We start from the raw sequence: 27,243 nt of genomic DNA, 5'->3' as shown, positions 1-27,243 counted from the left end.
GATTAGATTTTAGGGTCAAGAGGTCAAAGTCTGTATTAGGTCTAAAACCTGAGAACGGCTAAAGAGATCTAATTCAAACTTGGTATAGGTATATATATAATGATGTAAAGATTAACTGATTAGACGTGGAGGTCAAAGTCTGTATTAGGTCTATAACTTGAGAACGGCTGAAGAGATCGAATGCAAACTTGGTACACATATGTATAATGATGTAAAGATTAACCGATTAGTTTTTGGGGTCCCAATGTCAAAGGTCAAAGGTCATGTGAGGTCAAAATGTGATAGCTTGAGAACAGCTGAATGGATTTAAATCAAACTTGGTACAAGTATTATAATGAAGTAATAATGTGGGCGGAGGCATATCACTTGACGTGACGTCGAAAAGTACCGTTCTAGTCGATCAATGCAGTTCTTTTATTTAAGGCCTGGCCTCGATGAGGACTATGAACATTAAAAAATAATAACAATTTGGGCAGTAAGGTTCTTGGATAAAAAAACAAAACAAGATATTCTATCTTCAATATAAAATAAAAAATAAAAAACCCTTCAGTGGCAGAGATAATAATGCCAAAATGATATAAGAAAGTGATGCAGACCACAAGCATAAGCATCAAATTTATTTCATTAAAAATATTCACTTTACAGCTGCAGAAATTGTACAGCGCTTCTGCAGGACACAGACCCACCATCGTGTCATGTCACAGTCAGTACTTCATGAGTGACACACACAACCTGTTTTACAACGTCACCAGGGCCTCACATATCCAAACCGCAACAGAGTGAAGTGACTAGGTTGCACAGTGGTATTGAACCAAATACCATCACAAGTATGAGTTATCCACATCGACTAGGAAATATTTCAGCCTAAATTAGAGAGGCTGTTACCAACACAGCCTATATTACAGTTCGTGTTTGTTTATGGCGGTTATCCTCATTATTCGCATGTTTTAGATCAGTGGGGGTGATACAAAGTGCCTGCTTGCAACCAAACGTGGTTTTGATAGTCTTGCTCGAAGCATCCGGCTGCACCGTGTGTCCAGGCCACTTAAAAAAAAAAAGTGTCTGTTGCCCATTTGGAAACCACCCAGCTGCCTCGACCATAATGTTGTCAATGTGGTGTGCAGCACAAAACTACTAAATGTGTTCTAATGGAGATGGCAGAAGCAAACTATTTATAAACAACTTTTGTTAATTATCAGGCTCTGAGGCAGCCTGCTGCAAGACCCATTGTCAATGCTATGATGTGAACATGGTCCACATGTAGTTTTACAAAGAACGATCCACCGACTTGAACATCATATGCACTGAAGATTCAGCATACACAAGTTGTATTGTACTGAGTATCTGCAAATAATTCTCATATCATACTGGCCTAAAAGTTTTAACACTAGCAAAGAAAGGCTTTAATCCAAAGAGATTCGACAAAGGTGATCTTGGCATATGCGTAAGTTTATGCAAAGTTAAAGCCTTAACATTTCTGCTTTAGAAGGCTCTTAAATCGATGCTAATCCGGCCCCTTGAAGCAGCATATAACTTTGCTAGACTGGAGTCTCTTGTTATGCATATTTACTCAATGAAGAAACAGACAGGCTATGAGAAAACAAGCATTCTGCAAAGCAAGGCATTGTGTAACTGTGAGCCGATTGAAACACATGATCTCAATATGCATCAAGGACAAGCTGCCACAAGTCCATACACATGTACTAAAACTGGCCGCTCAGTAAAAAGATCAGTCTGTGCACAAACCTGCTGCAAAAAAAAAAATAAAAATTATACTTCCATACTTACGTGCGTTAGGAATGTGGCTTTTAATGTGGTCCAAATTAAAACTATTTTACATTTGGGAAGGAAGTGTCGGGTAATGGTGTGGAAGAGTATTTTGTTTAAGGAAGGTAAAGAGAAAGGGGTGCAAACAAAAATTGCAGACGACCAACTCGCATTCCACAGAGGTGTTTTTATAAAGTGAAAATAACCTGAATGGTACTTTGTGATACGACAAACCAGAACCTTGACTTGCACGATTCTTTGTGCTCGAAAGAAAGAAAATAAAAAGGAAACAGTTTCTTTTGCTACTGCCTAGAGATTGGCTTGTCAGCATTGAAGAGTGAGCAATCCACAAAAAAGGAACACTTATTTGCTGAAGAATTTTATTCGACGGCAAGGTGTCCTGGCCACTTCCTGTGGCGTTTTTTTTGCCGAGACACGCGGGTTGCTCGCTGCGCATCCCCGCCCCGACCGAGAGCCGAGGCTAAACTTGAGGGGCTTGAAGTACGCGAGGTGGGCTTGAGGTGCCGGTCGAGTTTTTAATTCAGGAGCTGCCGGATTTCTTTGTGCATGTGGCACAAGAAGTCGACGTAGCTGCTTCCTCCATTCAGGCTCTTGTCTTCCACCAAGAAATGTTTGAACAGTGGCTCCAGCTTTTCTTTCTGTTTTACCACCATTAGCTTAAAGAGAAAGGAAAGGAGGCAAGCAATTGAAAAAGCATCCAACATCCCTTGTTAAAATTTCTATGCTTCCTTGAAAAGTTAATAACTTAAACTTATGGGTTCAGGTGGTTGCCTGGGTCTTGGTATCAATTGCAGGATTGTATTACTCCTAACCATGTTTAACCTTAATGCTGTGGATGTCATGGTCATGATGAAGGCCGCTGTGACTGAAACAGTGCGAGTTGCTTGTTCTTGTGGTTTAAAGACGAAATGTTACAACTCTAACACACCTCTAACATTTTAACTTTTGAATGTTACCCAACTATTAGTACAATTGCAATGTCACTGTGCAGTCATGTTTAACCCGAGAAAGTGCACAAACTCCGTTTGAGTAATTAAGAGCAGACAGACTAGGCCCACCTTCATATAGCGAGGACGTTGTGCTCGTACTTTCTCTATGACGTTTCGCACCTTCTTGGACAGTGGATTATCCAACACTGGCAGCATGGTCTAAGTAAGGCAAGATGATGAGACGGGAAAAAAGAACATTTTTTTTTTTTTTTAAGATACAACTTAACACACTGAACATCGATCGTACCATCAGCATGTCTATTACAGGCACATCACCTTCAAGATAAATAAAGAAGGAACAATAGTAACAAAATATCATAACCTTGACCATGGTCATGTTGAAAAAGGCCCCAAAATGAGAGAGAAACAAAATGTGAATCTTACTATAATTCCCAGAGCAAACATGGATGTCACGAATGAATGAATGAATGATCGTTTTAAGGCCATTTTCCCCGCTAGAGCAGGGGTTAGCCTTGCGGGCCCCATGACAATCATGGTTCCCTGTTTGAGGCAATGTTTTTATGGCCAGATGCCCTTCCTGACGCCAACCCTTAGTCGCCTCTTACGATGCGCAGGGATATGGTGTACCTATTCTAAACCGGGTACACACCGGGATCATTCATCCCAGCAAGCTGGTACTCAATTTGCCGACCTCGGAAGGATGACAGGCTGAGTCAACCCCCCTGGCGTTAATTTAGCGATCGACCGGGATTCGAACCCAGGATCCTAGGATCCCAGGCCTGCACCCTAACCGCTAAACCAACACCAGGAATATCACGGAAACTCCAAAATCAATGTGGAAGAAATAGCGCCACCTTTGATGGTAGCTGGTATTTCAACTCATCTTTCTTTATCTTGTGATATGGCGTATAAGACTAATTTCTATATCTATTTGTAAGTTTTATTGTAAACTTGACAAATAGCAGTCTTCGGACAACCTTCCTTGTCCAGTGTTTCATGTTCCCAATAAACCAAAATGATTGATATGTTGTGATTTTAAAAATGACAAATTATAAAGTGTATTTCCAAGACTGCACCACAGCACATTGTCCAACGAAGGTGGGTCGAGAAGAGCACTCCCACAGTCCCACATGGAGGCGGGTGTGTCTGCTAGCTTTAAAAATGGAGAATCAGTAGATATGCTCATGATTAAACTGGTTACTTGAGATCCTCATACTGCACTCATGAAAGGAAAATTAAACAACAAAAACATTGAAGTGATGCACAAGGTTTGAGTTGATGAGTAAAATCAAAATTGTGCCTCACATCACATTATCTGGGTAAACGCAAAGCAAATTTTATTTTTGTCAACTTGCACTTCGGTGGAGGAGATAAGACGCTAAAGAACGACCGTGTTACATACAGGGACATTTAGCACATTGTGCTGCTGTTTTACAAACGAGTGAAACAAGACGAGTCAATGTTTTCATGTCAGCTCTTGTTAATGTTATTATTGAATATCCAGCCAGAAAGGTTCCAACATTTTAAAGAATAATGCATGGGAGTCCAGGCAGGAACATGGAATTTAGCCAGGGTGTCAGCGATAACTCACCCACCCTTCACAAAGATACTGTGGGATATTTAACATCCACCAACGACCAGTGTTGACAAAAGGGTTTTCCGGCTTAACGTCCATCAGATGGACGGCGCACACGTCGATGCATCATCGTGCAAGCAAAACACAAGGGTGACAGCTTTTAGCTAGATCAACATTCAAAACCAGAATAAACAACTCAAAAATAAACTACCCTGCAAGCCCCATTCTCCAATTGACCATTACAACACCCAACTTCCTAACATCTCTATTATACATATCACCACCGTGTGCTTTGCTCCAGATCTGCAATTTTAAAGATTACTACAGCAGGTATCAGGTCTTGTGATAAAATCTGCAAATGCCCTCACCCATAAGTCAAAGTTTGGGGAAGAAAGAAAATGGAGCTGAAGGCAAATGCTTTTTTTGTGTAAAAGTCTCATGTGAAAAACAAAATTATACGGCTCTGGCCTTGGGGCTCGTGCATGTGTTTTTTTGCAAAAGTTGGCCAGGTGAGTCCATGTGGGCATTACAGCTTGGCTGGGCACATCCCAATTTGTTTCATAGCATAATCGATATTGAGAATCTCGCCTATTGATAAACTCCAAAACATTTGTGTGATGACAAGCATCATCATCACACGATGATGATCCCGGTGTGCACCCTGGTTTAGAATAGGTACACCGTATCCCTGCGTGTCGTAAGAGGTGACTAAGAGGGTTGGCGTCAGGAAGGGCATCCGGCCATAAAAACATTGCCTCAAAAAGAGAACCATGACAATTACAACTACATATGGGCAGCGTACAGCCGAAGTGGAGATCGGTTTCTGAGGTTTGGGACATGGAATGTAGGGACAATGACAGGGAGATCAGGAGAAGTGGTGGAAGTGTTGGTCAGAAGAAGAGTGGACATATGTTGTGTGCAAGAGACGAGATGGAAGGGAAGTGGTGTGAGAATGGTGAAGGGTAGGCAGGGACAGAAATACAAGTTTGTGTGGCAAAGGTGCCCGGAAGGCGTGAATGGTGTTGGTGTCCTGTTTTCTGAGGAGTTTGTAGACAGTGTGGTGAGTGTGACTAGAGTGAGTGATAGGTTGATGATGGTGAAAATGATGAATGGAAAGCTCTTGGTGAACGTCATCTCGGGATATGCTCCGCAGGTTGGTCGGAGCGATGAAGAGGTCAGGTTCTGGTGTGCGATAGAGAAGCTGATGGAAAACGTGAAATATGAGGAAGTTGTTGTGGCAGGAGGAGACCTAAATGGACATGTGGGTAGGAGTATGGACGGTTTTGAGGGAGTTCATGGGGGTTACAGATATGGTGTGAGAAATGGAGAAGATGAAAGGATTTTGGAGTTTGCTGATGGAGCTGATTTGTTGATTTGTAATACTCAGTTCCAGAAAGAGGATAATAAGCTTGTTACATACACGTCAGGTGGGTCGACGACAACCGTTGACAACCTGATGGTGCGTAGGCGAGATAGGGGGCACCTCCGGGACACAAAGGTGATCCCGGGGGAGGAGGCTGTTTCACAGCACCACTTGGTTGTCTGCGACATAAGGGTGACAGGTGCGAGGAGAGCTCGGCGGGTGAAGTACCAACCGAGAATGAAGGTGTGGAGGTTGAAAGAGGTGACAGTAAGGGAGGCATTAAAAGAGAGGCTGAGTAGGGTAGAGGATGATGTGGTTGAGCTTGAAAGTGATTGGATGTCAATGAAAGATAGTCTGTTTGGAGCCGTTGGTGAGGTATGTGGATGGACAAAAGGACCACCGAGGCACTCGGAAACATGGTGGTGGGATGATGAAGTTGGAAAGAAGATTGACGAGAAGAGGAAGAAGTTCAAGGAGTGGCAGAAGGCGAAGGGTATGGGGGCAGAAAAGGCAGAGCATGAAAGTTATAAGGCAGCCAAGAAGGCTGCAAAGAAAGAGGTAACAAAGGCGCAGGAGGCATGTAGGAAAATGTTCGCAGAACGCTTGGATTCGGACGAGGGTCAGAGAGCGGTATTCAGGATTGCAAAGCAGATAGCGAAAGAGAGGTGTGATGTGATGGGGGTGAGTTGCTTGAAGGATGAAGTGGGACAAATCGTTGTGGACCCAGATGCAATTAAAGGAAGATGGAAAAGATATATGGAAATGCTGTTGAATACAGAGAATGAATGGGATGGCAACATAGAGAGTAACCCAGTTTTAGGACCGGCAGAGAAGATAACTGAGAAGGAAGTTGAGGAAGCGATAAAAGCAATGAAGAGTAGAAAAGCGGGAGGGCCGACGGGAGTTGTGGGAGATATGTTGAAGGCAGCAGGAAGTTGGGGTGTGAAGAGAATGATAGAGATCTGTAATCTGGTGGTGAAAGAAGGCCGCATTCCAGTGGATTGGGAACTGAGTACCCTCGTCCCTCAATACAAGGGGAAAGGTGACCCTCTGGAGTGTGGCTCGTACCGAGCGATAAAGGTATTGGAACATGGAATGAAGGTATTGGAAAGGGTGTTGGAGAGGAGGATAAGGAAGAAGGTGAAGATCGACGAAATGCAGTTTGGATTCATGCCAGGAAGAGGAACGACAGACGCGCTCTTTATTGTGAGGCAGTTGCAGGAGAAGTACATGGAGAAGAGGAAGAAGTTGTTTATTGGGTTTGTTGATCTGGAGAAAGCATTCGATAGGGTTCCATGCGAAGTATTGACATGGGCATTGAGGAAGTTAGGAGTGGAGGAATGGTTGATCAGAGTGGTGATGGCAATGTACAAAAGAGCGCGCACAGCTGTAAGGACGAAGGACGGGAACAGTGGTGAGTTTGAGGTGAAGGTGGGAATGCATCAGGGGTCGGTACTAAGTCCACTACTATTTGTAGCTGTGATGGAGGTGCTGGCTCAGAACGTAAAGGAGGGTTTACCGTGGGAGTTGTTGTATGCAGATGATCTGGTGTTGATTGGGGAGAGCATGGATGGACTGAAGGAGAAGATGAACAAGTGGAAGGAATGTATGGAGACAAAAAGTCTGAAGGTGAATATCGGAAAGACGAAGGTGATGGCGAGTGGTAAAGCATGTGGTGAGGTGGAAAGAACTGGGAAGTGGCCATGTGCTGTGTGCAGGAAGGGTGTCGGAGTGAACTCCATTCAATGTACAATATGCGCTGAGTGGGTTCATCAAAAATGTAGTGGTCTGAGAGGGTCATTAACCAGTGTGGCAGCTACATTCAAATGTAAGGTGTGCACAGAGGGAGCTGCAGATGGAGGAAATGTTGAGATGGATCTTGGAGACGGCGTGAAGCTGGAAGGTGTGAAAACATTTTGCGACCTGCCTCGGAGACATGCTGAATGGAGAAGGTGGATCAGACTCGGCAACGGTTGCTCGAGTGAGATGTGCAAGGAAGAAGTTTCGGGAACTGAGTGGCGTGCTGATGAGGAGGGGAGTGTCGTTGAAGCTGAAGGGAAAGGTGTATGCTGCATGTGTGAGAAGTGCTATGATTTATGGGAGCGAGACATGGGTAATGAACGTGGAGCAGCAACGAAGGCTGGAAAAAGTGGAAATGCGAATGGTTCGGTGGATGTGCGGAGTATCGTCGAGAGAGAGGAAGACAAATGATGAATTGCGAAAGATGATGGGAATAGAGCCTGTGATTGATGCTGTGAAGAGGAACAGGTTGAGATGGTTTGGTCATGTGTTGAGGAAGGATGAAAGTGACTGGTTGAGAAGAGTGATGGAAATGAATGGAGAAGGAAGTAGAGGACGGGGAAGACCAAGAAAGACTTGGCTAAAGATGGTGGAAGAAAAAATGCGGGCAAGGGGGTAACAAGGAGAGATGCAGAAAATAGGGCAAAATGGAGAAGATTGTCATGGGGACCGCAAGGCTAACCCCCGCTCTCGCAGGGAAAATGGCCTTAAAATGCATGTTGTTGTTGTTGTTGATGACACGCAAAACATAATACAACTTACAATAGTCAGAATGGATGACGTATTATACTGCCTTTCTAGTTTACTTAATGTATCTTTCTGCCAAAGATTTTGTATGAAACGCACAATTTACAAAACTATTGATACTCTTCTCATTCCGGGAGCGAAATATCCTCCTTCCTGGAGCGAAATATCGCATAATCGAATAACTTGCACTATGCCATGTCTACAGGTAAAAATTGCAAGTACCAACGCATCGGAGAAAAAAAGCAGAAATGTACGCATGTTTTTAATCGACAAAACAGGACTGGTGTGTATGACACTTTTCACTGGCAAGTAGCATTACTACAGGTTGTAGCCTGGACAAAAGTGATACTTTTTAAGGTACCAACAAAGCTACAATAATATTGATACTTTAAAAAAAAAAAAAAAAAAAAAATTATATTTTCATTAAATTATCTTGATTCTGACAATTAAATTATCTTGATAAATAATTGATTGATAATTAAATAAATTAAATTTTTAACAAATAAAACAAAGCTACAATAAAACAAAGCTACAACAAGTACACATACATTCAAAGTACACCGCCCCATGCCAAATAATTAAATATGCTGCAGCGCGGCATTGCCGGGGCGCCTCCGGCGCCCGGCAATACCGCAGTGCAGCTCATTAAGGCTGCATTGGGAGGGAGGGGTGTACACTAATTGATTGATTAATTGTATAATTAAAATCAATAAAAGATTATCACAAAATATTTTCATAATCAATTGGCCAATCGCATAACTAAACCACTAGTGCTTCATCCGAAGATGTATCTTTTAGAAATTTAATTAAATAAGTCATTTATAAAAAATTAAATAATTAATTGATTACTCAATAAATAATTAATCGATTAATCAATAAATAATTAATAGATGAAATGATTAATCAATAAATCAAAAATATCCTTGATAGCCACATCACTTGGTCACTCATGTCCAAATATTAGCTTCCCAGCTCAAAACGTGCCTGAGATATTGGCCAAATGAGAAAGAAAATAAATAAATGATTAATAATGAAAATAAATAAATAATAATCATAAAAAAATTAAATTATTAATCAATTTGGTCAGAGAACACATAAACTACCACTATTTCATCAGAATCTGTAACTTTAAAAAAAAAATTTTTTTTGTCATTAATCGAATAATTAAATAATTAATCGATTAATTGATTAATTAATAAATCAAAAATATCCTTTGCAGCCAAATCACCTGGTCATTGGCATGTCCAAATATCAGCTTCCTAACTCAAAAGGTGCCTGAGTTAATAATGGTCAGAAGAGAAATGAAATTTAATTAATTAAATAAGTACTTAATTAAACGCTAATAATTAAATAACTCCTCAATTAATTGATTATTCAAAAAACAAAAAATACCGTATTTGACAAAGGACTTGCTCACTACTGTGCCGAAATTTCAGCTTCCTAGCTCAAAGGATGGCTGAGATATCGTCCGGACAACCAAGAAAACAAACAAACAAGAAACCAGAGTGAAAACTGAGTACTCTCTTTTAGCGTGCGTCACTGCCGAGCCCCCTTTGGTGCCCGGCAATGACGATTTGCAATGCCTGGAGATGGCATAGGAAAGGAGCGGTGTACAATAACACCCGAACTTTCAGGATTTCTTTTCCAGAATTGGCATCATTTCCCCACCCTCATTACTTCCTCCCTCCGACAGAAGTCAGTGATTGATCAGGTCGGCAGAAACCACTCACTATTCCACGTGTAGAGGCAAAAATTGTCAAGTTGTATCCCCACCCTTGAGCAGTGGGAGGGGGTTTCTTTTGTGCCCATGACCTGACAAACCGAGCGACAGCGACATCATCATCATCATCATCATATTAAAATACACAATTTGGTGTCTGTCTGATTTATTTTTTTTGACCGCGATATATTCGATCGTTACTTATCCAACTGCAACCAAACTTGACAGGGAGACTAGGGGTCACACGTTGGAGGTTGCAGCGATTTAATTTTCACCAGCCCCCACTCCAAGGGGGGGTTTCTCACCCAAGGGAGTTGCGTGTTGAGATGTATATCCGTGCCAAGATAGCTTTATTGTGGCATTGTTCCAAAGCCGCTTCTAATAACAAAAGTATGACAAAAGCTTCGAATAACATGACCCTCCCTGGCAGCTCCCTTCGGGAGCGGGTGTATCTAGTACAGTATATAAAATTGTGTGAACTTCTGTATGATAATCTGCGATGGATGGAGGTTATGTCTCCACCCCTATCTGTTTATTTGTGTGCAGGGTATCTCAAAAAGTTGTGGATATATTCGGATGAATTTTGGTAGGCAGGTTGGTTGTGTGACAAGGACAAGGACAAGGACAAAATGAAAGATATGAATCTGGATACAGCTACTAGAATTTCTTAAGTGATTCTTCACCATTGAGAGATAGGGCCAAAAACGACACACAGCACGGTATCTCAAAAACTTGTGGATGGACTATAGCAAAACTTGGTGGATAAGTTGGTTAGGTGACGAGCAAGCCGATTCGATTTTGGTTCAGGTCCGGATCCAGATCCAGCCTATCAGTGGGATACAAAACAAACTCTTCAGCCTGGTGGAGGTATGCGCTCTACTGAGTGCCGTTCTAGTTTTAGGTCTGTGCCCGATATGACAGACAATTCTGGATTCTCCCGACTTGTTTTGGCCTCCAACCTTAGTCGCGCAGAAGCAATGTGACACGACTCTCCTGTATACACGAGTACTTGGGATGGTTTGCTAATGGACACTGTAATAGACACTTGCAAAAGTGGAAATTTTTATTTTTCTAGTTTAAGGATTTGGACTTCAGTTGCAGCCATGAAATAACCTATTTTAAAAAAAGAAAATTATGGTAATGTAAAACGATACGACGGCGAAGTAAATTTGAGTTAAGATCAAAAAGCTAAAAATCTGCGCTGCCAGCCATCATCTCTTCGACAGAATACATTTCCAATCTCTCCTAAACCAGCTGCAGACTGACGCCTGCAAAGTACAAAAGTCGGATGCAAGTGTTGAAAAACCAAACTCCCCCTTCATATTTATTTAAAACAGATACAATAATGGATAAGATAAGGAAATATCCTCACAGCATCGCCGTCGATTTGTGCAAGGGATGGCACATTGAACAGGGCCTGTAGGATGTCATGTGGAGTAGCAACTCCGAGCCACAGGAACATGGTGAGGCCGTTCTCTAATAGACACACACTGCTGTCATTCAGACGATCCTCTGAGCAGCGCAACGCCATGGGCAGTGCGTCGCTCGTCAGATCCATATTGTCCTAGGGATGGGAGAAACAACAAGTAATATGATATGACTGACTTCTTTTTGTTTGACACTTCGAAGAAATAAATGCCAATAACCGATTATTAGAAAGTAACCACCATCAATTTCAACCCAGATTTTTTTTTAAATATCTATTCTCTCCCAACAAGTTTGGAATGTTTCTGCATCCTAGCCAGACCATGCAGCACACAATCTCACTTGGAATTGCAGAAACTCAAGGCAGATGTCATTACTTCACATGACTTACAGGTAGTGGACAAAAAAAATGGAAACACCTGGGTAAATGAGGGAAAATGAGGGACACCAAGTATATCGAAAGCAATGGCTTCCAGATATGGTCCATGTATTAATTAAGCAAATAACATTCCAGTGTGTTTAAGGTCATGTATAAAAATGCTGCACAGGCCTGGTTGCCGATAACTATGGCTAGCATAGCTGCAAGGGGGAGACCTCAGTGACTTTGAAGGGGTGATTGTTGGGGCACCTTTGACAGGAGCTTCAGTGGCAAAAACAGCTCAACTTGCTGATGCTTCATGAGCATCGGTGTCAAACGTGATGTCGGCATGGAACTCCAAGGGAAAGACATCATCAGCAAAGGGCAACACTGGGTGGAAGCGCATACTCCAATATCGTGATATCCGTGCATCAATTTGAAGTGCAAGGAAAGCAAGCGAGCAACTTTTTTCAATTGACTGTAAATTTCAACCTGGGACGGGAGAAGCCAGTTTCATTAAAAACGGTCTGCTGAAAACTCCACGGAACGGGATACCATATACTGGTTGCAGTGCACAAACCGCTCATCACACCAGGCAATGCACGTTTGCAATTCCAGTGGTGGAAGAGCACAGGCAATGGACTACTGAGCAGTGGATAAATGTGATATGGTCAGATGAATCATCCTTCACCATGTGCCTACAAACGGATGAGTGCACATGTGGCGCCAACCTAAATAACTCCACAAACCTGAGTGCTTGGTTCCAACAGTAAAGGGTTACGGTGGTTCTCTAATGTTGTGGGGCGCATTTTCCTGGCACGGTTTGGATGCAATCATTCCCTTACTGGTCAATGCCAATCGCTACTTAATGGTACCGAGTGATCATCTTCATCCCATGTTGCAGCATTTCTTTCCTGCCAGGAGGGGTGTCTTCCAGGATGACAATGCCCCCATTCACAGAACACGTGTGGGCACCCAATGGTTTGAGGAGCATGACTGATGCTATCGATAGGTCATGCACTTCTCCGTCACCAGATCTGAACCCAATATGGGATATTCTGGAACAACTCCTGAGAAAGCGTTTTCTACCTCCATCAAACAGGTGTGAGTTGATTGACTTTCTCATGGAAGAATGGTGCCGCAAACTTCCTGCAGAATTCCAAATGCTGATGTACTCTATGCTACTGTGCATACAGGTCATACTGGCCACATGTGGTGGCCCAATGCCCTATTAAGTCACTTTACATTGGCGTTTCCATTTTTCTTGTCCACTATCTGTATATTGCATTGTGATAACAGAAAAACATGGGCAAGGTTTGTGTTGGTACAAAAAACAACACAAACAGCATAACTACGTCATTAGTTAAAAATATGTTCTACGAGCTGAATGCACCCGGCGTTGCCCGGGTTCTTTTTGAATGAATTTAATCTTCTGTACATAAGTCTGACACGAGCCCAGTATCAGTTAGTGCTCAACGATTCCTTGTTCTTTCTTCTGTCGGGCCCACGAGAGAGAATTTTGAAAGCATGTGTTGCAATCAGTCAGATATTCCTATTAAGTGCATAAGTTGTACTTTAAGAGAATTTTGAAAGAAGAAGATTTATTGCAAAATGGGCCCAGCCCGGCCGAGGCGGCCTCGACCGGCCTCGCCACTAACCTTCCCGGGGCCCGTCCAGACATTTTTTTGTTTCAGAGGTTTCCTCCTATCTCAGTTCAGGAGATTAGCGCGTGCAGACAAACAAACAAACAACTTTATTTCTCTTATATATATATATATATATATATATATATATATATAAAAATATATATATATATATATATATATATATATATATATATATATATATATATATATATATATATAACATAATAATATAGAAGAATATAGAAGATAATCATAACGATAATAAGATATTACTACATCTTCTATGCATACCAGGAAAAGGTTCTGGCTGTTACAGCCACGAAGTACACCAACATGGTGACGCAACACACAAAACGAGTCAAAAGAAAATACTTTTACAAAATAGTTGCAGAGGAAAAAACACTATACTTACTGCTATGTTCACCAATTCCAGCTGCAACATAATTACAAAAAGCCACAAACAGTACCCTTTTTTTTTTTTTTTTTTTTTTGTATACAAGATCGAGGCTCGTGAAAGAGCGAACATTAATCACACAGAAAGACAAACCGACACATAAAACATATAACATCGGGAGCGGTAGCCAAGATGGGGAGAGAGGGGGAAGGACACAAACACAACATTTGAGAGCAGGGACCGAGAGACCTTCAACGTTTTATACCCAGAAAGGAGTGCTGAGTGCCAAAGCAGCAGCCATGACTGCAAAATGTGACTGAGAAAGGTAAAATAAAATAAACAAGCGTTACGCCTAGGTCCCCCGTCGGTGAAGTGATGCGAGTTGACAAAGTGTAAGACGCAAGGCGGCCATCTTGGATTTTGACGTGGCGACCCAATTTTCAATAGCGTTCTTCCTTATGCGTAGATACACCCACACACCAGATTAGAAGTTAGTAGTTCGTTTATTAGTCCCCTACCGGTGTACACCGGAGGGGACTATAGGTTTGCACTCCGTCCCTCCGTCTGTCAGTCAGTCTGTCCAGTCTGTCAATCTGTCAGTCCGTCACGCAAAGAAGAGCTTTCCAGACTTTTTTCTTCTAAACTCTTAATGCTAATGATTTCAAACTTGATACATGGCTTCCTCATGATAAGTTACAGATTAAGTTCGAACTTCACGACGTTTCGATCATTTTTGACAAAGTTATGGCACTTTGAACTGTGGTAATTTCCCCAACAGTTTTCCGGACGACAGACTGCCGGGAGGGGACATGTATTGCAGTGCAATACTCAGAATGCTTGTTTTTCAAGATATTTCGCTCACAAGGTTGACATATATATATATGGTGGTGGCCATCTTAGATTTTGACGTGGCGACCCAATTTTCAATAGCGTTCTTCCTTATGCCTAGATACACCCACACACCAGATTAGAAGTTGGTACTTCGCTTATTTTTCAAGATATTCCATTCACAATGTTCAGACATACATGGCGGCGGCCATCTTGGATTTTGACGTGGGTTGCACCCACACACCAAATTAGAATTCGGTCCTTCGCTTACGCATGCACACACACACGTCCACATGCACGCACGTCCGCGCACACGGACGGACGGAAGGGAAAACCATAGTCCCCTTTCGCTCCGCGGTGCGACGGGGGACAAAAAGTGTGCAGGTGATCCGGCAGATGTCAGCTCAATTTTTGACAATTCTGATAACTCCAGCATCATGAAATGTGTCGACATTGCACGAGTTTGTTTGTGGAGATACAGCACAAGATACAAGCCCAACATATAATTCTGCACACACACCACAATATACAAGGCGAAAGTGAAAGGATAAAAATAATTAGCACACCAATCATTAAATATTATATAGAGCATGTAAATGCTGGTTGGGATGAAGAAACAATCTCTCAAGCAAAAGCAAAACTTCTCAAAAACTACACACACCAGAGGTAGAAGCCGTGGGTAAAAGAAGGCCGCAGTGTCTGCCACATCCATAGAGAGGATGAGGTACCGGAGATAAGCCCGCTCATCCATTCCCATGTCGGGGGTGCCCATTAGTGGTTCACTTTTCAAGACGCAGTTCAAGTACACCGGCAGGAGCTTCATGCACTCAGGCAGAATAAGCTATAATCCACCCCAAAAAAGCAATACATCCTGGGTGAGTGATACACTGTGCTCATTTAGAAAGCAAGGTTGGCTAATTCAAAACAAACAAACAAAAAACAACCAATACAAAGGATATTTAGATTGCTGACATGACAAACTGACATACCTGTCCAGTTGATGATGGATTAGCACAATTTTTACGATAACAGGCAAGAATCTGGGCACATTGACTCATGAGGTTTTCACGTATGGTCTTTGTAGGCTTGCTGATGACTGCACAGTAAGCTGCAGAATGAAGAAGAGCACAGGGTCATGTTGGTATCTAACCATCTTTTACATTGTGGGAAAGAAAATTCCTTTGCAATTTTGAATTTTTTGCTGTCCGTATATGTATAAGTATGTCAGTATATGTATGAATTTAGGAGGAAGGGGGGGGGGGGGTGGGGATGGAGAAATGGGGAGAAATGTGTTGTGGGGTTAGTCTGTGTATTCCTTCTCAGTGTGAAGTGTCCCCATTTGCCGCTTTTGAATTCCTCAATCCACCAATAATTAATCCGCTTCACCAAGTCTCGATTCAACAACCCCTCCTTCATCCCATCAGTCTTTCCTTCAACCCCGCAGTCGGTTTAGTCTCGTCCTTCAGTCCATCTATACATTCGATCCACTCACTGGGTTATTCCCTCACAATTGATCATTTGTTCACCAGTCCCCTCAGCATTCCGACTCCTCACTATTATTCACGGCACATTCGAACCATCTGCTCATCAGTCTGTCTGTCCCGTACTCTTTTGTCTCCAAGTCACCACCAACCTCCGATGAACTCCATACGCGCTAACGAATCCCTCATCATTAGAAACAATTAATCCCTGGTCCAGTCAAATTACCTTCCCACACTGTTCCTTCCTTTCACTTCCACATTCATCACACGGGACAACGCTTCTCAAACACACGCAGTAAAAGGAAACATTTGCGTGCTCGAAGGAGTGGAAAGATCGCCGGTGATCAGCTCAGCCATTTGAGTATTTGGCTGCATGAGGAGCGGGGTGGGGGCGCACGTCGCCGTCTGAACATCACAACATGGGGATTTTTCACAGCTCCATCACTGCACCTGCCCCATCGGACACGCATTAATGGGAAAAGGATGTGCAGGGTCAAAGGGTCCTCGCATTAACTTTGCTCCCTGGAAGCCACGCCCGGTGTGGCATGTATAGAGGCCAGGACACTGCTCAGTTCGGGGCTGTTGTGTGTGTGCCGGGAACGCGTCAAGAAGAAAACTGCCTGTTTGAGGGATTGTCTGCCGGAACAAACTGCGCTAGGACCAGCACGAATGGCACTCGGTCCAGAGCAAAGCGAGGGGAACGAGAGGCGAGAGCACGGCGACACCGATGTCCCAGGTGCACCGCACGGCTAAACATACACGTGCGCTATCTTTTTCTTGCTTTCTCAAAGAATTGCTGCCTACTTTGGACGCACAAAGGAAATCAGCATTCCTAAGAGAGTCATCAATGATTACCCTCCGTCCCCACATGGGTGAGGCATTTTTCGCACCTTACACCCTTCCTTCCTTTAAATAAGTCTACGCTATCCCTATGCTGCACTGTCATCGAAACCACACTCTACCACCCATCTTCTGTATCCTTCACCACCCCCCCCCCCCCCACCCTCCTTCCGCATATTTGGATTTACACAGCCTCGCCTGGTTGTGTAAGGTAGGGGAGGAGTCGCCCCCGTACTCTGCATAGTAGTGATTCTTTCCCTTTATTTATTCCTTCTCGTATCCTTCTTCCTAGAATGAATGAGGGTGCCATGTCATTTGTGTAAGTCTATATAAGGGAAATATGTGCTAGGGGAAAGTCTGCTCTTCCGTGTCTTTGCCTGACCGCTTGCTTGTAAATACGTGCTTTGATGATTGCCTGCTTGTGAAATAAAGATTGTTGTTGGTTGCTTGCTGAACATCTTTCAAATCTGCCTCGGTTGTCCTTTCTTTCATTGGTCTGGCATAGCGTGTACGTAATAGATAGACGGGAAGTTTGTGCGCCACCGATTGGCTCCGAGATTAGCCAATGCTGCACTCATGGTTCCGCTCTGTCGTAATAAGTACTCGAGTGTGTGTTGAGGGTGCAGTCCCTAGTTAAGATCATGCGTTCACCAATGGGTAACATGCTTTTGAAGGCGGGAGGACGCTGTTAGACTTAATTATCCCAACCGGCATCCATGGTTGCTTAACAACCTGTCGGGCCACAAACGACTCGGGGTTAGAGGGCGAGCGGCGAGTCCAGCAACCACCCCGTGGACCTCGTCCGTAACAATATTATATGCAGGGACACATGGCCGCGAATAGAGAAGCAGGTCGCAATTCATGAACTGCAAATAGCGGTGTGTGTGTGTGTGTGTGTGTGTGTGTGTGTGTGTGTGTGTGTGTGTGTGCGTGCGTGTGTGTGTGTGTGTGATGCCCAGCTGATGATCCACGCAGTCGGGAAACTAGTCAATTGCTTACGGGTTAACGTTCTTGCTTTAGGTGGAGAAACTATGTTTGAGATTTGCAATTTAAATAAAGTTGAATATGGGATGTTGTGAAATTAACATAATTTACAACAATCCTTTAAATTGTTTATATTTAAGTTTAGGAACAACCGATACTGTACAAGTGTGTGTGTGTGTGTGTGTGTGTGTGTGTGTGTGTGTGTGTGTGTGTGTGTGTGTGTGTGTGTGTGTGTGTGTGTGTGTGTGTGTATGTATATATATATATATATATATATATATATATATATATATATTAGTGGGAGTTTCAAATCCCACAATGTACCGAAATGGTTTTAACCCGTGGAGACATTACAAATTATAGTGGAATTTACGCATGCACGGAACTGAGGGGAATCATGAGGCTCCTTATTTCTTTTAAAACCAAACGGGTTAATTCCTGAACAACAAAACTAGGAGAAAAATGTATTCAATAATAAAAAAAACCCAAAAAAAACCACCTTTAGAGGCCATTTTTCCCCGCAAAGCGGGGGTTGGCCATGGTGGTTGTTGTTTTTTTTGGTCCCCTTTTTGAAGCAATGTTTTATGGCCGGATGCCCTTCCTGCCGCCAACCCTTTTTGTCGCCTTTTACGACAAGCAGGGAATTACCAGTGAACTGGTACTCAATTAGCCGACCTCGGAAGGATGACAGGCTGAGTCAACCCCCCTGGCGTTAATTCAGCGATCGACCGGGATTCGAACCCAGGATCCTAGGATCCTAAGCTGGCACCCTAGCCGCTAGCCCAACACCAGGGTCTTTGGTGGCTTAGCTCTGTTGTGGTAACGGAGGAGGGTGGGGTAGTCTCGAACAGGCAAGAGGACGAGCAGGCAATGAAGAGGTGATGAGGTAATGGCAGGCAGATGAAAACATCACATGGCCAATATTGGAAAATTAAGAAATTAGCAGAGTTACTGGTGCTTCGAAATCAAGAAAAACACGCTGCGAAGGGCGATGTATTCAATAATATATGTAATATATGTAATATGTATTCAATAATAACTATATACAAAATAACTACAAACCTATGGTGCCACACAACGGACTCAGGCACAGAGGAAATGGACAAAAACTGGGTGGCTTAGTTAGCTCTGTTGTGGTAATGGAGGAGGGTGGGGTAGTCTCGAACAGGCAAGAGGACGAGCAGGGCAATGAGGTAATGGCAGGCAGATGAAAACAGCACATGGCCAAAGCAGGCAGGACAACCTCCTCAAAGCTCTCCTCCAAAGCACGACACTCCCATCGCACACACAAATTTCTTCAGACCTCTTCAGTTCTCCTCCAAACTCCTCAGAATCTCTGCGATCCTTCCCTGCCATTCTCAGTTCCTCCCTCTTCTCCTCAGAACTGGCACAATCTTTCCCGGAACGTTAGAGGCTCCTCCCCATTCTCCGCAGAACTGGTGCAATCCTCTTGTGCTTTTTGTCATCTCCTCCCTCGTTTCCTCAGAACTCCCACGATCCATGCCGGCCCACACCAGCTCTTCCCTCCTCTCCCCGTGCAAAGCTCCGACCCTTGGAGGCATTCATACCTTCGCTCCTCTCGTCTCCTCTTTGTCAAACTGTATTGTCTACCAATGCCCATGTCCAGCATGTACAAGCTTCTGCACAAGCGTTAGCTTAGGCAATGCAGAAATAAAATGGCAAAAGATGCCCGTTGAGGCAAGCAGTAAATGAAACGTCCCTCGAGTCCAATCCTTTAAATGCAACAATAAATAAGCTTTGTAAAGCAACTCAGTTCAACAGTTAATATTCCCTCATGAATGTTTCCTACCAGACTTGGCAAAGTAGTTGACGATCGTGTCGGTCTCACAGTGGCGGTACATATCTGCCATGTTATTGCAGCAATTCAGCGCCAGATTGTGGATGCGCAGGCGTCTCTGGCCACTCATGCTTGTATACAGAAGTGCACACTACAAATAAAATAAACACAAGCAAGTGCTCGCATTCTAGGACAGCTGCTGCTTACAAACAAAGCTGAAGATAATGGAAAGGAAACTGTGTTGTTCTATATTAGGAAAATCAATATAAATTCAAGGCAATCTTTATAAATTAAAGTTAGGATGAAAAGACACCTGTGTACAGGTGTGCATTCCTCACACCTCTTAAAACTGCTGATGTGTGTATTTGTATGTGTGTACTTGTGCGCATGTACGTGTGTTTTGCACATGAGTACACAAAGTGGTTTTCTTTTTTTCTTTTTCTTTTTGGGGTTGTGGTCGGGGGTCTTGAGAGGAAGAGCTTGTGTTTACCGTGACGACTTGTTTATGGTTGCAACCCACCTGTAGCAGAGCTCCCGATTCTTCAGCCAGCTTGTCATCATGCTTCATCTCCACTGTAATGGCCTTGTCACAATCTATGCTCGCCAACTCGACATCTGTGTATTGCTCATTAGGAAAGACCAAAGAATTCAACTGCACGGACACCTGCAGGGAAAAGGTCAGAAGAAAGTATGAGAAGAGTACTGAAAATATTGGAAAATTAAGAAATTAGCAGAGTTACTGGTGCTTCGGAAATCAAGAAAAACACGCTGCAAAGGGCAAATAATGACTCAATGGTTAAGTGGCCTAAAACAAAAAAAGTTGTTCACCTGTGCTGGTGCGCACCCTCATGACTGCATCAAACCCTATCGGCTTCTGCATGTCTCTGCGCAGGTCGCACAGAAAGCGCTCACCATCTAAGTGGGACTGCAGAGACAAAGTAAAATCTTCTTGCACATTGCTCAGCAACTTAATACACAATCTGCCCCCAAGAATTGGGATGCCGATTCTTGTGTTATTTTGGGTTACAACAAAATATTCCAAATAAATAAACAAGAAATGTCATGTATAGCACTACACTTTCAAAATCCCCAAAGATAAGTTTTGACCCTTGGCCTATGTTGACACTTGGATTGTTAACAAAGTGATTCCTTTACATTACATTCTGTACTTTTCATTCCTCACCTTTACATTCTCTCTCTTTTCCTCAAAAACCTGGACTATTCTCTCTTTTCTTCACTTTTCTATCAATGCAGTTCTTTTATTTAAGGCCTGGCCTCGATGAGGACTATATAGTCCGTGTCTGGAGCCTTCAACGTTAAAAAAAAACAAAAAAAAAACAAGATATTCTAGTTTTGTATTTTTAATTAATTTTTGAAATTTGTAGATTTTGTTTTCACTTAGAAGTTGTGGGTTACAAAGTGTAAATAAAGGCGGAAAAGCTTGATTGAATGCAATTTAATTCCAGCTAGGCTACAAGGCAACAAAAGGTGAGACTTTTGAAAGGGGGTGTAGACTTTCTATAGGAACTGTCTCTCTGTATATCTCTATAATCTACATTCCTCTCCCCCACTCTCCTCTCCCTTCCCACTCTCCCTTCCCACTCTCCCTTCTCCCACTCTCCCTTCTCCCACTCTCCCTTCTCCCACTCTCCCACTCTCCCTCCTTCCTTCAACCTCTTTCAACCTCTTTAACCCTCTCTCTCTCTCACTCCTCATTTCCAGTTCATGCTTTCCGTTGATTACTGTGTCATGTCCAACTTTCTCTTATTTCCCTTATTGTGTGGCCTTGTTCTTCCATGAGCCTCAATATCCTATGAATTTTTTTAAAGGAAGCTGGATTAGAGACATTAAAATGATAAATTACCCAAAATAATTAGCTTCACTCCATGGAAACAAATATTTGCTGCATACCTGGAAGCAACTGTACTTGAAGAAGTTTCCACCAGTATTCAGAGGGACTATCCCAAGTGTAGCCACATCTACATATTGATTTGGGAAAAGGAAGAGATCCACGGAACAGCCAGCTGCCACACAGTCCTTCACAAGGTTTTGATAAACATTGCCCTGGGGCTGGAACATAGTCTAGAACGCAAGAATGAGGGGTGCGAAATGCTTACACAAAGTTTCTATTTTAAAAAGGTAAATACATAGTAGCTTTGAAGTGCTTCCCCTACTCAGAAGTTCATCAACAGTTTCATTACACGACATTCATATTACAAATCACAATGTATCAGAAATGAAGTGCTGCATGCTTGTAGTAATCTTGCATGTTAAACATTTGTACCTATGACAGTCACACATGTGAAGAACTACTCCAGAAAACAGGAATGATAGTGCTGCAGTTTTAAAAAGGAAGAAAATACTGTAAAAACAGCACAATCATTGTGGAAACTAGAAATTCACACGTTTAATAGGTTAACAGGCTATACTCAACATTAACAAAGCATCAAGGGGCAGTCTATCGCCAAGTCTATCGCTAAGTCCAGAGATTCCATCATTACCTCCGCCACCGAAGTTGGACAGAGATTGTGTATTCACCTCAGTTTGCTTGTTTGTCTGTGAGCAGGATATCTCAAAAGCTTCTGGACGGATTCGGACAAAACTTGGTGGAAAGGAGGGGCATGTGACAAGGACGAAATGATTCGATTTTGGTGAAGATCCGGACACTATAATTACTAAAGTGATTCTTCACAATTGAGAAATGGGGCCAAAAACTATAAATAGCACAATATTTCAAAACGTTGTGGACAGATTTGGACAAAATTTGGTGGATGAGTCGGGTAGGTAACAAGAACAAGGCGATTATATTTTGATTCAGGTCCAGATCCAGATCTGGCCCATCAGTGGGATACCAAACATAACCTGTTCATCCTGGTGGAGGTATACGCACTATGAGTACTGTTGGAATTGATCCTGGCATTTCTTGGAGATGTTTTCTGTTCACCACCTGGCTTGACAGTAACCAGCTGTGACTGGATTGTGTCCTCAATGAAATAAACCCCCTCATACTACAGGGTGAGTCAAAAGTCCAAAAACATAGGAAGGATAGGAAAAACAGAAACAAACAAACTTTCCTGTTTCTGGACCTTTAACTCTCCCTGTATAAGGAATTTGAGAAGTGTCTGTTTGTTTACAGTGCCTTCAGAAAGTATTCGCTTTCATCACATTTTGTTGTGTTACAGCCTATCTTAGTTGTGTTTAAAATGCATTTAATTGTTTGTTTTTTTGGCACAGCTCTACGCACAATAAATACCCCGTAATGTAAGTGGAATTTTCTTTTTAGAAATTTTTACAATTTACATCACAATGAAATACAGAAATATCCAATTTACATAAGCATTCAACCCCCTGAGTCAATACTTCGCATGAGCACCTTTGATAGCAATTACAGCTTTGAGTCTTCTTGGACTTGTCTGCATCACTTTTGCACATCTGGATTTGGGGAGTTTCTCCCTTTATTCCTTGTAGATTTGCTCAAGCTGTCAAGTTGAATGGGGAGAGTCGGTGAACAGTGATCTTCTTCTTTTTTCAACAGAACAGAAAAGTCTTTCCACAGATTCTCAATGGGATTCAAGTCTGGGCTTTGGCTGGGCCACTCAAGGAATTTCACGTTCTTGTTCTGAAGCCATTCCAGTGTTGATTTGGCTGTATGATTGGGGTCATTGTCCTGTTGGAATGTTAATCTTCACGACAATCCAAGGTCTTTTGCACTCTGAAGCAGGTTCTCCTGAAGGATTTGCCTGTATTTGGCACCATTCACTGTTCCCCCTATCTCTACAAGTCCCCCAGTCCCTGTTGATGAAAAACATCCCCATAGCATGATGGTGCCACCACCGTGTTTCACAGTAGGGATTGTGTTAGATGGATGATGGGCTGTGCTTGGTTTACGCCAGATGTAATGCTTTGCATTCTGGCCAAAAATTTCAATTTTGTCTCGTCAGACCATAGAATCTTTTTTTCCTCAGTCTTTCACATGTCTTTTTGTAAACTCCAGCCTTTCTGTCGTGTGCCTTTTTCTCAGGAGTGGCGTCTGTCTGGCTACTCTCCCAGAAAGCTCAGATTTGTGAAATGCTACAGAGACTGTTGTCCTTCCGGCAGGTTCTCCCATCTCAGCCAAGGAACTCTGTACTTCTGTCAGAGTGGTCATTGGGTTCTTGGTCACCTCCCTAACCAAGGTCCTTCATGCCCGGTTGCTCAGTTTGGTCGGATGGCCAGCTCTAGAAAGATTCTGAGTAGTTCCATATTCTTTCCATTTCCAAATGATGGAGCTCACTGTGCTCTTGGGAAATTTCAACACTCTAGAAATTGTTTTATAGCCTTCCCCGAATCTCAGAATTATATGGACAGTTCTTTGGACTTCCTGGTAGAGTTTATGCTCTGACATGCACTTTCAACTGTAGGACCTTATATAGAAAAGTGTGTTTCTTTCTAAATCATATCCAACCAATTGAATTGGCCACACGTGGACTCCAATCAAGTTGTAGAGAAATCTCAAGGATGATTAAAGGAAACTGGATGCACCTGAGCTCAATTTGGAGTGTCATAGCAAAGGGGTTGAATATTTATTGACTCGAGACATTTCAGCATTTCATTTTTTAAATTATTTCGCTAAAATTTGTTTTTTTTTAATTCCACTTTTGTAGATCTGTGCCATGTGTATTATGTGTATTATGTGTAAATCAATGCGAAAAAAAAAAAACTCAATTAAATCCATTTTAAATTCAGGCTGTAACATAATATGAAAAAAGTCAAGTGTGAATACTCTCTGAAGGCACTGTACGTGTTTTTTTGAAACGCTGTGCACTCTGAACTGCTGGATGGAATGTTTTGAAAACTGGTTATTGTACTTGGGGTGTGCCAGGGAAGGTTTTTGGTGGTAAAACAAAAAATATCGTACTCCCGGAGGTTCAGAGTAGGGGAGGAGCACCCAGATTCTCTCTATAGATGTGAAGTGTACCGTATAGAACCACACCTTGTAGGTGCTGATCTTACAAGTCCTGCAAACCACAGAAGTGGGGGGAATTATCATTTGTTTTTTTTGTTTTTTACTTCTCTGAACTTCAGCGATTCCAACTTGCTTCATCTCCCATGCACCAAATTTGTTAATTGTAGTCAAATCTTTTGATTGCCAGGCAGAACAGATGGACATCGAAAACTCCTTGACAGCATTAAAAGAGTGCATTTATAACATTCAGAGGCTAACCCCCGCTCTAGCAGGGAAAATGGCCTTAAAATGCATGTTGTGTTCTGTTGTATTTATAACATTCAGGTTTCATGTAATTGAACTGAAATTTCACAAATCAAATGCAACAATAATATTATATACAAAGACTGTGTTGCAATACATATGTATTGTGACAAATATTGTCTCCGTTCACATGAACCTTGGAAAGGACTGAAAGCAGTTAGAAAACTAGAACAGCACTCGGTAGCGTGCATACCTCCGTCAAGCTGAACAGTTTACGTTTTGTATCCCAATGATAGGTTGAATCTGCATCCGGACCTGAACCAAAATCGAATCGGCCTGTTCTTGTCACCGAGCCAACTCAACCACCTAGTTTTGTCATCTCTTTCACAACCTTTTGAAATATCATGCTATATATTGTTTTTGGTCCCATCTCTCAATGGCAAAGCATCAATTAAAAGATATAAAAATTCTCATATCCAAATCTTCACCAAAATCGAACAAATTCGTCCTTTTCACACACACCCAAGCTGTCCACCAAATTTCATCCGAATCCATCCACAATGTTTTGAGATATCTTGTTCACAGCCAGACAGGGGTGAAATCATAACCTCCAGTCACCTTTGGTGGCAGAGGTAATTAAGAAATCGATGGAAACTAGGACATTTTTCAGTCAGTCTCGATACAGTGAAAACACCCACAAGCCAGGCTTTAGGAGAACATTCAACAACATAGCAAGCAAGGTACCTTCTCCTTGTCCGTGTTTAGTAACTTGCGATCTTCCCTATTCTTCAGCTTTCCAGGAGCATCAGCAATGGGCAGTGAAGAGTGGAAAACGAACAACTTCCCAGCACACTCTGCTTCCTGCCATAGAGATAGAACACAAGCGTCCAACAACTATCAACAACGGCAATAATGAAAATCAATGACATGACAAATAATCTGGCCTCAAATAATTATTTTTTTTACAATGTCAAGGCACGTGGAGCTAGAACATACACTACATGGCCAAAAGTATGTGGACACCCGAACATCACACCCATATGTGCTCATCGAACATCTCATTCCAAAATCAATGGTATTAATATGGAGTTGGTCCCCCCCTTTGATGCTATAACTTCTGGGCAGGCTTTCCACTAGATGTTGGAACATTGCTGCAGGGATTTGCTTCCATTCAGCCACAAGAGTATTAGTGAGGTTGGGCACTGATGTTGGACGATTAGGCCTGGCTCGCAGTCGGCATTCCAATTCATCCCAAAGGTGTTCGATGGGGTTGAGGTCAGGGCTCTGTGCAGGCCAGTTAAGTTCTTCCACACCGATCTCGACAAACCATTTCTGTATGAACTTCGCTTTGTGCACGGGGGCATTGCCATGCTGAAACAGGAAAGGGCCTTCCCCAAACTGTTGCCACAAAGTTGGAAGCACACAATCGTCTAGAATGTCATTGTATGCTGTAGCGTTATGATTTCCCTTCACAGGAGCTAAGGGGCCAAGCCCGAACCAGGAAAAACAGCCCCAGACCATTATTCCTCCTCTATCAAACTTTACAGATGGCAATATGCACACGGACAGGTAACGTTCTCCTGGCATCCGCCAAACCCAGACTCATCCGTCGGACTGCCAGATGGTGAAGGGCGATTGATCACTTCAGAGAACGCGTTTCCACTGCTCCAGAGTCCAATGGCGACGAACTTTACACCACTCCAGCCGACGCTTGGCATTGCGCATGGTGATCTTAGGCTTGTGTGCGGCTGCTCGGCAATGGAAACCCATTTCATGAAGCTCCCGACGAACAGCTGTTGTGCTGACGTTGCTTCCAGAGGCAGTTTGGAACTCGGTAATGAGTGTTGCAACTGAGGACAGACAATTTTTACGCGCTACGCACTTCTGCACTCGGCGGTCCGGTTCTGTGAGCTTGTGTGGCCTACCACTTCGCGGCTGAGCTGTTGTTGCTCCTAGACGTTTCCACTTCACAATAACAGCACTTACAGTTGACCGGGGCAGCTCTAGCAGGGCAGAGATTTGACGAACTGATTGGTTGGAAAGGTGGCATCCCATGACGGTGCCACGATGAAAGTCACTGAGCTCTTCAGTACTGCCCATTCTACTGCCAATGTTTGTCTATGGAGATTGCATGACTGTGTGCTTGATTATACATACCTGTCAGCAATGGGTGTGGCTGAAACAGCCAAAGCCATTAATTACAAAGGGTGTCACATACTTTTGGCAATGTAGTGTATAACGGATCAGGACGTAACAGTACAAGCGGAATCAATATTGGGTTATTCATAACTAAAATGGCCGCCAGTCTACCAGTTGGCCATCTTTGATCAGATCGCAAAATAAAGTGAGGTGCACGT

General features: G+C 42.9%; 1 protein-coding gene across 1 annotated transcript in view; it reads right to left on the bottom strand.

The window, feature by feature from the left end:
- Positions 1-602: 602 nt before the first annotated feature.
- Positions 603-27,243, bottom strand: part of LOC137424631 (SEC24 homolog C, COPII component) — a 102,946-nt gene continuing 76,305 nt past the window's right edge. Inside the window, 11 exon segments of the mRNA XM_068112291.2 lie at positions 603-2,444; positions 2,847-2,936; positions 11,317-11,508; positions 15,257-15,436; positions 15,585-15,703; positions 19,711-19,849; positions 20,219-20,336; positions 20,338-20,362; positions 20,527-20,623; positions 21,610-21,780; positions 25,631-25,747. Of these exon segments, the coding sequence (XP_067968392.2) occupies positions 2,304-2,444; positions 2,847-2,936; positions 11,317-11,508; positions 15,257-15,436; positions 15,585-15,703; positions 19,711-19,849; positions 20,219-20,336; positions 20,338-20,362; positions 20,527-20,623; positions 21,610-21,780; positions 25,631-25,747 (1,389 nt within the window). The 3' untranslated portion in view covers positions 603-2,303.

Source organism: Myxine glutinosa, chromosome 4 (genome assembly GCF_964187855.1).
Source record: "Myxine glutinosa chromosome 4, kmMyxGlut1.1, whole genome shotgun sequence".
NCBI classification, from domain to species: domain Eukaryota; kingdom Metazoa; phylum Chordata; class Myxini; order Myxiniformes; family Myxinidae; genus Myxine; species Myxine glutinosa.
The sequence above is the reverse complement of the archived record's forward strand: the minus strand, read 5'-3'. Positions and strand labels throughout refer to the sequence as shown.